This window comes from Onychostruthus taczanowskii, unplaced genomic scaffold, assembly GCF_017590055.1.
Source record: "Onychostruthus taczanowskii isolate IOZ18803 unplaced genomic scaffold, ASM1759005v1 scaffold1, whole genome shotgun sequence".
Lineage (NCBI taxonomy): Eukaryota > Metazoa > Chordata > Aves > Passeriformes > Passeridae > Onychostruthus > Onychostruthus taczanowskii.
The window spans coordinates 10789404-10801746 of NW_024496525.1; the positions used below are offsets into that span (position 1 = coordinate 10789404).

The window sequence follows — 12343 nt, forward strand, 5'->3', positions numbered from 1 at the left end:
GGGGGAGGGGGGGGGGAAAAAAAAAAAAAAAAAAAAACCAAATAACATTCACCGATGACTAGATCTCTTAAAAAAAAAAATCTGCTAGAAAACTACAGCTGTAAAAGTAGGAAAGGATTTGCATAACCTACTGCTCTGTAGGTCTCCGCGCACCCAAAGGATTAGCCAAGCATTCATTACCATGAATATCTTGAATTACGTTACCGATTTATACGACAGAGTATAAAATACTGCACAAGAAGACTGGCTTTTTCCCTGCGAAATGAATTGACTTAACCACTGCTTGAAAGAGATCTACATACTAAGGGCTCTTCTACTCACCTCTCTTTACAGTCCCGTGAAAGTCAGTCACAGCAATTCGGTTGCTCTTAGGACTAGCTTTAATCTTGGAGGAGATCCTCTAGGAAAAAAAAAACAACCCGTGTCTGCTCTCCGGCTTCTGGCGGGTTTTAAGCAGGGTGCAACTCTGTAAGTAGGAGAGGGACTTTTCTCCGTATCTCCCTCATATTTGTGAATACAGCCCTGCTCTGCAGGGCTCGGCGCTAGCGAAACATGCAGGAATGCCCACTGGCGTTTGTCAGCTCTCCACACTATCTTTCTTTATACGTGAGGGCTGATTTCCCGCAGACATCATTGTTATGATGGCTCATTTAATCAAACTGTTTAATTGCTCCGGTAATCACTATCATCATCACAGGTACTCAATCATTCATCATTTTGGAGGGGTTTATTGACCTCTGGAGCTCATTCCCTTTGCCTATTAAAATCAGGCCAAATATCTGTAACTACCCCTTGAGTCATTTTCTTAAAGTTAAAAAAAACCCCAAACCTCTGAAAAGCATCGTCATCACCACGAAAAGCAAACCAAACCAAAATCTAACGGAATAATATATTTTCTGCCGTGTATTTTCAAAAGCCATCTATGTATGAGGCCACATTCACAAACGGGTACATAATCATTGATAAATTCCACTATTAACGGGATAGTCTGTTTTAGATTTTATGTGCAGGGGACCGTGAACGAGGGTGGGGGGTTGGGGAGGACAAAACTGCAGCAATCGATAGTTTGACCATCGCTCCTCCCCTAAACTTCAAGCATCCCCCATGATTGATGATCCCGGGTAGCTTTGGTAATTGACTGCTCTGAGGTAAGGCATGGTGTAGCTTCAGCGAAGTGATTGGGCGAGAGAAACGCACCAAAATTAACGCGCGCGCGCGCGCGCGTGTGTGTGCCTGTGTGCTCGGAAAAGTTCATTTGGTACTCAAGGGTGGGGGGGGTGGGGGTGCATCATCTCTCTTAATTTGCTAAATAACCCCACTGTAATTAGCACTACCATTAGAAGGCATTACCGAGCTAATACTCCAGCATACATTCCACAAGCGCAACGTCGATAAACGGCAAAGTCCAGCAACACACACACGTAAATGCTGCGCTCGCCGCCGGAGCCGCTCGAAACGAACATGCAAACAGAAATCTACATAACATCTGGATCTCTCCCACAAAAGACTGAGCATGACTTTGTTTTTAAGCCCTTTACAAAGCCTGGCAGCCTAATCGCAAAACTAAAAGGGATTTCCCCCTCTTCCCTCCGCCTCTCCCCGCCCTCCCCCCCGCTTCAAGACATCCAGAGCGTGTTTGATAGCAGCGATCACTTAATGAAGAGCGGTGCCCAACAGGGTTTGAACGAGGCGTTCTCTCCATGCCCCGGAAAATTAATTTTTAGCAGCGGCGCAGCGGCACAATGAGCGGTCGGCGGGAGGCGGCCCGGCTGCCGTGGCGGCGGGCCGGGGCCGGGGCCGGGGCGCGCGCGGCAGCGGCCGGAGCCGGCGACCCGAGCGAGCGGCCCCGCCGGACGCCCGGCACCGCGGGCGATCGGAAGGTATTCTGTCGCTCAAATAACCCGGCGCAAACCGACCCGGGGCCGGGCTTCTACCGCACTTTTCTTCTGGCTCTCTGCAGTTTCCCCTGCCTCTCCCCCCTCTCGCACACACGCACTCTCCCTGTCCTTCCTCCCCTGCCTCCCTCCCTCGCTCCCTCCCTCGCTCCCTCCCTCCCTCGCTCCCGGCGCGGCGCCGCTCCCCGCCGCCGCCGCCGCCGCGCTGCAGGACTGGCTATGGCCACCACTACTTCCGGGTTCCGTCACTTCATTCTCCCGCCGATCAGCGCCGCAAAACTGAGCCTCTTCTATAAGGCAGCCGGCAGCCAACCTGCCAACACTTACTGACACTCACTCATCCCAGGGAGTGAGGGAGAGAGGGAGACAAAATACCTGCCGGGAGGAAAAAAAAAAAAAAAAAAAAAAAGGAGAGAGGGGGAAGTCCGGGCTTTACAAACTATTCAATTTTTCTTCGCATCTTTCCCCACCCCCCTTCACAGTACTTTGAAAAAAACAAAACAAAACCAAAACCAACAACCCTATAAGCGATCCTAAAAGGCAAAACCTGAGCACGGAGTTACTGGAAGAAGAAACCGGGGTTAAAAAGATTCCTCCTCTCTTCTTCATCATCATCAACCATCATTCATTCACTACCTTGACATTCCCTGGCTTTGATTGACAGCTGGAGTGGCAAAAAGCCATGAGACACGACAGTTTGGTTACATGTGGGTTGCTGACGGGCCGATCGTAACCTTCAGTTTGGGGGCTTGACAATTTTTTTTTTTTTTTTTGCGTAGAGAAAGAAAAAAGGAAAAAGAGAGACAGAAAAAGGAAAGAGAAAGAGACAGAAAAAAAGAAGAAAACACAGAAACTCATCGTGGTTCTTGACTGTTTTTTATATATTGTTGTTGTTATTGTTGTTGTTATTACTATTATTTACCCATATTGGAGGATAGGAGAAGTCTATAAGTGGGTTGCAAAAAAAAAAAAAGGAATCTTCTTCACTCTAAATCACTTTCTTTGCTGGACTGGGATATTAAATATACGACACATCCAGGAGTTTATTGGAGCGCAGACTGATGGCGCAAAGGGTAGGTTTAAATCTCCAACACTTACCTATATATAAATCCTCTCTTAAGAGGGGCCTGTCCGATTTGCTCTCCTCTGTTGCTGATGATGATGGCGGCCACTATTAAAAAATAGCAGCAAAAATTATTCGCTGGCTTTTTGTGTGTGTGCATGAGTGTCTCTGTGTGTGTGTCTCTCTGCAATTGTTCCACGCTTTTTTCCTCTCTAGCTTTTTCCCCAGCAGCGCGAATTCCCTGCTCTCTGCCTGCTCAGTAGCACGGGTTTCACAGGGGAAAGCTTGCTGCTGCTGCTGCCGCCGCCGCTACTGCTGCTGCCTAGCAAAGACTAAGAAATACATATGTGTGTCTGTGTATATACGAATGTATATATATGTATACACATATAGCTGCTTCTTTTTTTTTTTTTTTTTGTCTCTGGCTGTGACAAGGACAAGGGGAATTGCCACTAAATAATGTTTCTGGTAACTTTCAGATTATTTCCCCCTTTATCTACCCCCCTCCTCCCGATACACCCTACCTTTCCTCTCTCGTTTCTAGTGTTGATTTATTTATCTAGTTGGGTTTGATTCTGCTTGTTTTTTTTTTTTCTTCTTTTCTAATGCAGAGTAACTCTAGTTTCTCTCCTCCGTTTCCTTCCTTTTCATCCCTGTTTCCTTGTTAGGGTTTCTCCTGCCTGTGCTGAAGAGGACCATCTTCCCCCACGCACTCAGACAGGCAAACACACTTTCCCCTTTTGCCTCTTCTCGCACCCCCACTCCTCCTTCAGCCCTTCCAGCCCTTGCTCCCCGTCCCAGTTGATTTCATTTTGAGCATTACTCTCTCTGTTGTGGCTGTTCTTGTTTTGTTTTGCTCTGTTTGTGTCTGTCCGGGTGCTTTACTCTCTTCTGACTTTTGTTGTTGTTGTTTGTTTGTTTTTTTATTCCCCCCTCTCTTCTCCTCTTTCTTTTTCTTTCTTCTCTTCCGGCCCGCTTTTTGACAGTACGATGAGCTGCCCCACTACGGCGGGATGGACGGAGTAGGGGTGCCGGCGTCCATGTACGGGGACCCCCACGCCCCCCGGCCGATCCCCCCGGTGCACCACCTCAACCATGGGCCGCCGCTCCACGCCGGACAGCACTACGGCGCCCACGCCCCGCACCCCAATGTCATGCCGGCCAGCATGGGCTCCGCTGTCAACGACGCTCTCAAGCGGGACAAGGATGCGATCTACGGGTAGGTGCCGCGGGGCCGCCCGGCGCCAGGGCCCGGCTCGCAGCGCTGGTGCCCGCGGAGCGGCCGGGGCAGGAGCGGGAGCGGGGCGGGCAGCGGGAGCTCCCGCGGGGCCGCGGCGGCAGCGGCCAGCCGGGCCGCGGGAGCGGAGCGGGGCGGGGGGAGCCCGGAGACTCCGGAGGGAAGACGGCGGCAGGGCAGCCCCCAGCAGCCCGCTCAGGAGGGAGACCCGCGCGGTGGCACTGCCGTGGCCGGCGATCTCGGGATGAGGGCAATTTCGGGACGAGGGCGATCCCAGCCTGACTCGGCTGAGGTGCCAGCACCCACGGGAAATGGGTGCTGGAAAACAGAGCTCTTGGGGAGAGAGGCTGGCTTGGAGAGAGGTAGTGTTGCCTTGTCGTTCCATTTTTCTTTTTTATTTATTCGGTTTTTTCCTATTTTGTGGATTTTTTTTGGGGGGGGCGGTGGGGGGTTCTTTTCTTACCCGTGGGGTTTTTTAAAATTTCTTGGAAAGGCCCCACTTAGGAGTTAGAGACTCTCATTGCTCTGGATTTTAGTTGGAGAAGTGTTGTTCTGGTGTTCTCTGTGCCATAATACCACTCTTCCAACTTTGTAAATAAAGAGCTATTCACATCGCGGAAGGTAGTAAGAATAAAAGGGATTCACTTCTTGCGAACAGCTCTTCCCAGAGACAGAAGACATAAATACATTTGGGGGCAATGAGCTGAATTTTCTATTTGAGAAAGAAAGAACATGAGGAAAAAGAAACCCATACCCAGCAAAACTCAAGCCTGCACCAGGGCTTCTCTTGGAGGGAATGACACCGATTCTCTCCAGTGCCTTTTGGAAAAAATACTAACTGATCCTCAAATGAGAGCTAGTAACATCTATGACAGAGTGTGGGGCCTTGGTCAGACACCAAAGGGGAAAAGAAACAAATGCATGCTTACTACTTAGCACGCAGATATTTTTTTTTTTCTGACTACACCAACTATGGGAAAATATTTCGCGAAGTGCTCCCTTCCTCCACCCCCTCCCCAGCTCACTTATCTGGACAGATGGTATTTTACTTGGGTGTGCTTCCTAAGCCAGGAAACTTCACCACATTTTTGTTAGCAGGCCCCTTGAAAAATAAAATTACGTATTAAGTAGTTTGCAGTTTGCCTAGCTGTACTCTCGTTTTAGGTCATAGCTGGAGGGTAGGGATGGGATCTTCCAGGTTTTGCGGTATTTTAAGCTGTGGCAAAAGTGTAACATTCTCAGTTGAGCTGCCGCTGAGCATGTTCGGTGCCTTGTGCGTTTAGAGAGGTCACTTTTGTCCTCGTCGGCGAGGACTGCACGGGGAATGTGGTTCGGGCATTGCAATTTCAAAATTTAAAAAAAACCCCAAACAAACAAACAAACAAAACAACAACAGCCAGCTCACCACCAAAACCAGTATTTTTATTTCAAAGTCTGGTTCTCCGCTGCTCTGCCCGGGGCATTAGTGCGAGACTGCAGAGTGTGGCTGTGTCCGTGTGTCGGTGTCTGTGTGTCCGCGCATTAAAAAAGCCCAAACAAAAAAAAAAAAAAAAAAAAAAGCAAAAAAAAAAACAAAAACAACAACAAAAACTTGTTGATTACAGCTCTTCTTTCCCCCTCTCCCCCACCCCCTCCCCTGTCTTTGTGTGCCACCGCCCGGTAGGCACCCGTTGTTCCCCCTCTTAGCTCTGGTCTTTGAGAAGTGCGAGCTGGCGACCTGCACGCCCCGGGAGCCCGGCGTGGCCGGCGGGGACGTCTGCTCCTCCGACTCCTTCAACGAGGACATCGCCGTCTTCGCTAAACAGGTCCGGCACCTCTCCCCCCTCCCCCGACCCTCACCAGCGCTCCCGCCGCCTCCTCAGCGCCTGGACCCACACGGCCGGGTGCTGGCAGGGGCAGCCTCCCTTTCCCCCCGCGCCCCCTCTCCGGCGGGGCGGGGGTGAGCCCTGGTGGCCCGGCTGGCCCTGACCTCCCCCCACTGCCGGCAGCCCCTCCACGCTGCCGGGCTGGGACTCCCTGGCCTTGCCCTCCTGCATTGGCCATAGGGAAAGGTAGCTGTGGTTTTGGAGGCAGAGGGAGCGGGAGGGGAAGCAGGCAGGGGACCCACAGGAGAAAGCTGCCGTGGGACCAGCGGCCGGCTCAGTGCCGGACCGGCAGGAGCGGTGCGGGCTTCTTTCCACAGCTCGGTGACCCAGGGCCTTCAGCCGGATTTTGGTACCGGCCGGTTTTGTCAAAGGGATTTTCCTCTTTCGGACGATCCGGTTACGGGGGCAAAGACAGCAGCTGTAGTTCACGCCGCTTTTCCTTCTTCTTGCAGGTCCGCGCCGAAAAGCCACTTTTTTCTTCAAATCCAGAGTTGGACAATTTGGTAAGGCCTGCTCCCTCTTCCACCGCACTCCCCTCTCGCCCTTCCCGACCCCTCCGCCCGCAGCCGGCAGGCGCCCTCCTGCGCTCCGGGACCGGGCCGGGCGGTGCGGCGGGGCAGCGGCTGCGGGGCCGGGCACCGGGCTGCGCCGGCATGGGAGCGGGGCGCCGGCCGGTCGGCAAGTTGCCGTCAAGGGGCTTCAAAGAGCTTTATTCTTAGAGCCAGTCAGAGCAAAGTCTCAAGCCCCAATGCATTGCAAAGCTGAGTTTGAAAGCCACGGGAAGCTAAAAGTGAAGGAAGTAACTGCTTAAGAAGAGAGAGCTGGAGATTTCTAATGTAATTCTTTTGCTAATGTGAACGATTTCAATATTCAAAGTGCCTAAATCCGCTTGTAAAGAAGATGCCAAACTATTCAAACACACATTCACCCCCCCTTTCTCCTGCGGGCGGGGGTGGGGGTGGGAGTGTGTGTTTGACTTCTCTGCGAACCCTCAGGGATGAGGGCCGGGGTGCTGAGAGGGGAACGAGGAGAGGAGGAGGTTTTCTCCAGCATCGCGGTAATAAAGCGCTAATCACCGCTTCTAGAATAAATATGATAAAAATCGAGTGTTTAGGTTAAAGTTGATCAAAATTGTTAAAGCGTGACCAATGAGCTAAAATCCCGTATAATGACCGCGCGCCCTGACAATCCCCTTCTCCCCCTTTCTCACTCGGGCTCGCGGCTCTGCCCAGCCCCCGTGCTCCTGTCTCCCACGTAACCCCTTGCTCAAAACTTTCTTGCAGATGATCCAAGCAATACAAGTACTAAGGTTTCATCTTTTGGAATTAGAAAAGGTAAGAGCCACGGAGGTGGGCGGGGGGCATGCCATTCCCTGCCCCCTCTCCCCTCGCCCTCTGCCCTCCCCCCCCCGCCCCCCCACCAGCTGCCTTCCTCCCGACTGTTTGGGCTGACTTGTAAACACGGGCAGAGAAGATAGGGGTAATGCATTGTGACACTGTAACCTGTGCCATCAGAGCATGTGACACCCGACACAAATGCCCAGACAGTTTTTTTCCCTTTTTGTGTGCTTGTGTATAATTTCAATATTTACTAATATTAAATATTAAACCCCTTTCATCCTTCTTACCCCTTTCCTCAATAGAAGCTCTTTTTCCCACTCAGAAATACTGTGTTTAACCAAAAGAAATGAAACCACTCGTTCTCCTCTCCGGCTCTGGCAGGCACATTAACCCCAAGCAAGGACTAAATGTTTGGAAGAGGCAGGGGCCCCTGCGAGGCGTGGGCAGGGGCTGTGCCCTGGGACAAGAATGGCTCTTCCCACAACCTCAGCAAGTAGCTTCATTTTACTGCTCCCGGCCTTTTAGACCTTTTTTTAGCCCCGGTTTAAACTGATCCCGTCCCGAGTGACTAGTTGTACCTGTCTGAGTTATGTATGCTCCGGAGATACCACCTGGGTCCAGCTCCCAGTGTTCCGATGTTATCACCAAATCCGATTTTCTTCAGCATTCAAGTCCGAGCCCACTATCTCTCTCTCTAACTTGTTGCTGCAGCAAGTCTCTAGAGAATAATATGTGCTGCAACAATTTCTCTATTGTTTCCTTGCCTTCAACTATTGTCCCCCTTAATTACAGTTACTTGTGAAGTAGATCAGAGGGTTGAATTTGTTACCAAAAAAAAAAAAAAAAAAAAAAAAAAAGCGCCGGAACACGATATTTAGCCATTATTGATCCTATTATTCTCGTTATTCTTTTCAGGTTCATGAATTGTGTGATAATTTCTGCCATCGGTACATTAGTTGTTTGAAAGGAAAAATGCCAATAGACCTCGTTATTGATGAAAGGGATGGCAGCTCCAAGTCTGACCATGAAGAACTCTCAGGATCTTCCACAAATTTAGCCGATCATGTAAGTCCTTCTGTTTTCTTTATGACACTTTTCAAGTTTCTAACTTGCTTAGAGGACCTGTTCCGGGTTTCCTTGCTTTGCTGCTGCTGTCTGTTAGTATTATTACTACTTTAACCTCCTGCAAGCTTGAATCCCATCTTCAAACTTTCTTCCCTTTTGCTTCACAAAGTTGTAGAAATGCAAAAGGCTCCTTCAGTTTTCATCTGTAAAGCATCGAGTTTGCAATGGTTTGTAAAGTTTCCTAGTCTGGGCGTCTTGGAGAGCTAGCAAACTGTTGGTTTGATGTGGGGATCAGTGCTTTCTCCTGTTCTTTGCCAACTTTGTAATCAATGCATCAATGTAAGGAAACACAGACAAGAAAGTTAGGAAGAAAGTTTGCTGATTTGCTCCCCCCTCCCCTCTCGTGGGGATGACAAGTGATGAGAATTATTGGCAATACTACACTACATTAAAAAAAGGGGTTAGCACATTAGAGTTTCCAATGCTTTTGCTTTATAGCAACTTATTGTCAGAATATGGACTTATTGCCAAACGCCTGAAGCATCTTCATAATAAAAGACAGTAACCTTGATGAAGCAATTATTAACAATGTATTACAGAAAGTTGGAGAGAATGATGATTGAGTAACCGTAGGTTAGCGGTTGATTTTAACACTTTAGGAGTTGGTGAATTAGTGTAATGTGTGTAGTACTGAACATTGGTGTGCATGAAAAGGAGAGTGCCTTTGTTTTTCCGGATTTTGGAGTGGCTTCTCTGATCCTTCAAAAGATGTAGATGCAGAGAGACTTTGGGATGTGTGGAGGGAAAGATTGCAGCTGGTACAGCAGAAAAGGGAAGGAATAGCTCTGGTTAAAAAGGGTGGGTGTGAATTCCACTGTATTTATAGGAACTCATCCCTGGGGGGCAAAGGGGTTTATACAGTTTTAGATTCAATTGAACTAATAATCTAAATGATAGAGTCTAATATTTTAGCGGTTGAAATATTAATTTAACACCCGGTGTGAAGTTAACCATGCTTTCTGCACAGGCGCCTGCCTTTATTTCCCAGTGTGTTAAGAAGAGTAGCTGGAAGCCCAGGGAGAATGAGCTTTCTAGGAGCTTTTGTTTCCTTTGAAAACATGTTGTTTTTGTGTGTATTTGGTAATTACATTAGACCTGGACTGAAGCTGAATTGGGAGATAAAATAATAATAAATTCTTCTGAATGTCCCCCTTCTGGCGTGGCTTAGTTACGGGAAATATTTTTGGACCCAAGGCTTAGCTTTCATTTTCTCATTTGTATTCAGTAAACATTGCATGACAAGGTTTGTGCTATGTTTTACATTTTAAATCTATTATTTTGAGAGAAAAAAAAAAGTATGCAGATCTTTCTTAAAGTTTCTCTTCTTATCAGCTAACTCACACATAGGTAATAAACTCCATGAGGCATGACACAATTTCAAAAATATTTGTTTCATGGCATTTTACAACCTTAAATTCGTGGGCATAAGTATTCTGAGAGAGTACTAGAAAAGAAATTGAAATGAGTGGCAACCTGAAAGATAGTGAGTCACTGTGTAAAATTTAGAGAAAGAGAAGAAAAAAATACATGTTTCTCCAGTTCAGTTTCTTTACAAGAGTGTGTTTCAAGTGGAAGTGTAGAAATGGAGCATGCTTATGTTTATATTGAAGAGATTAGATAAACTAGCCTGTTTAGGGTTCTGGCAGATGGCAAATGCTCAAGCCAATTTGCAGTGCTCCATTATAATATTTAAATTCACACACAATGATAGGACAGGAGTGGAGGGGGTTAGCATTTTGATAATTTGGTAACTATTATCTTCCCTAAGAAGACTCTCCTCTTGCTTTTGTGGCCCCAAAAACAAACTCAAATAAATATGACAACCCATTTGTCTTGCACCCGTTAGGGTTTACCACTTCATTGGGTATTATAATTTAAAGCCTTTTACTTCCTGGAGATTTGAGCTATAACATTTTTACTTTAGCCCCCTGCTATTTGTTTTGAAAGGAAGCAATAATTTGTGCAACCAGAACACCAACTGGGAAATGAAGAGTTGTATCACATAGTTACATTTTATTCATGCGTTTTGGGAAATGTGTCTCCTTATTGGATTTTTTTTTTTTTTTTTTGTATATTAGCTTGTTTTCCTGACAAAACTTTAACACCTTTTTATAGCTTAGTCAAACTACCATATTTTATATTTGCACTGTACAATGTTCCAGCAGAAAGAAATGCATTTTTATTCATAGAAAAGGAAAAGCTTAAAAAAAGGGCTAATATAAACATGCAAGTCTATTAAAAAATGAGCTATCATTTCTGAGCATCTACCTGAAAATGTAGCAGTTCAAGCATGCAAATTTGTCCAATTTGGCTGTCCAGGTTTATTTTTTTTTCATTTGCCTTGATATGCATATTTAATACATAGCCTTAGGCTAGATCTCATTTGGTGAAAGTTGGTGTAGGGGTGATGATGAGCCACTTCAGAAGGACAGAGACAGCATGTTGTTTCCTCTGTTTTATCTCTTGGCCCACTATTCTGATCTGCGGGTCTTCCCCTCATGGTTTTATTTGCACATGAAATACTAGGAGCATTTCAACTGATTGGCTATGAATAATGATAGCCCAAAAGAAGTGAAGGTTAATTTGTTGTGTGCCAAGGCTTCTCTTGTGGAGGTGACAGTTTGTGACAGCTGTTTGACACCCCAAAAATCCATACCCCTCTATTGTTATTAAGTGGTGTAAAGCTACCGCTCTGTGTGTTTAATGTGAATGTGAGGGGTGGTAGTAGTGGCAGAGCTGAATTAGGAACTAAGGCAGCTCTCAGCTTTATTGTTTTTCTAGACCTTAAAACTGGCATGAAGGAAAGTAACAGAAAGAATTGTAGGATTAGCCAATATTTACCATAACACTTTAAATGGGGTACTCAAATATTGCATGCTTCCCCTTTCAAAATCTACTGCTCCGCTATTTATATAACTTAATTGGAAACCAAACCCAAAAACAACAAAGGAATGAACTCTTCAGAGATACACCTGTGCTGAAAAAAAGGAGACAGCTGAAACTTGTTGTGCTGTACATGTTTGGTAATAAATGTGTTTATTGAATTTTATTTTAGTGCGCTATTAACTGTTATGTAATATAGTTAGTGTAAAGGGTCCAGGGACTTGGTAGATCAAATAGTGTAGTGCTGGCCACAAGAAGCTGAAACTTTTGTTATTACTCTGCTGTGTTTAGTAAATATAACAGCCCATAATTAGTGTTTGAATTTTTAACACCCTCGTTTTTTTTTATTGCTCTGAGGTATTAGCTGTAGATGGGAAGAAGGTAATTACAGCTATGCCCTGGCTGAACCAGATTAGTTAGGGGAAAAAAAAGATAAGAAAAGAGTGAAAAAAAGCCTTTGCAGCTGCAGTTCAAGTTTGGTTTCCCAGCGCAGACAATTTATTATTGTTCAACTAAACATACCAGGCCCTATCCTGAATTCTGTGTTCAGCCTAAGGTGTCTGATGAGATTGTTTGCAGATTTTTTATTTTTGTATTTCAACTATTCAAATTTGAAAAACACGATGCTCATAAAATTTGGAGATTTTAGAACATTTTTTTGAACATATTCTAACATTTTGTACTTAAATACACTTCTTTTGTAGCTGGCCTCACCTGGTGTCATACAATTCTTCCTTTAGTACAAACCTGTTTTGAAGCCTAGTAATTCTCCCATAGAAATTTATGGCTGTTCTTCCACTGGCTTTTGTAGGAACGGTCTTTTTGGTATTTGTTCATCTGTTTTTGTAGCTCAGAGGTAATAATATACAGATCATAATTCCTAAAATATCATGAAAACAGATAGAAATATACATACATGTATTTTATAAAGACAG

General features: G+C 46.3%; 1 protein-coding gene across 5 annotated transcripts in view; it reads left to right on the plus strand.

Annotated features, from left to right (window-relative positions):
• Positions 1 to 2685: 2685 nt before the first annotated feature.
• Positions 2686 to 12343, plus strand: part of MEIS2 (Meis homeobox 2) — a 173407-nt gene continuing 163749 nt past the window's right edge. For 3 of the 5 annotated variants that reach the window (XM_041400162.1, XM_041400170.1, XM_041400188.1), the window contains exons 1-6: positions 2686 to 2968; positions 3945 to 4177; positions 5859 to 6000; positions 6513 to 6563; positions 7344 to 7394; positions 8316 to 8465. In XM_041400162.1, coding sequence (XP_041256096.1) covers positions 2957 to 2968; positions 3945 to 4177; positions 5859 to 6000; positions 6513 to 6563; positions 7344 to 7394; positions 8316 to 8465 — 639 coding nt within the window. In that variant the 5' untranslated portion in view covers positions 2686 to 2956. Of the gene's footprint in view, positions 2969 to 3393; positions 3427 to 3944; positions 4178 to 5858; positions 6001 to 6512; positions 6564 to 7343; positions 7395 to 8315; positions 8466 to 12343 lie in introns of all 5 variants that reach the window. The other 2 variants (XM_041400179.1, XM_041400195.1) reach the window with 1 other exon arrangement.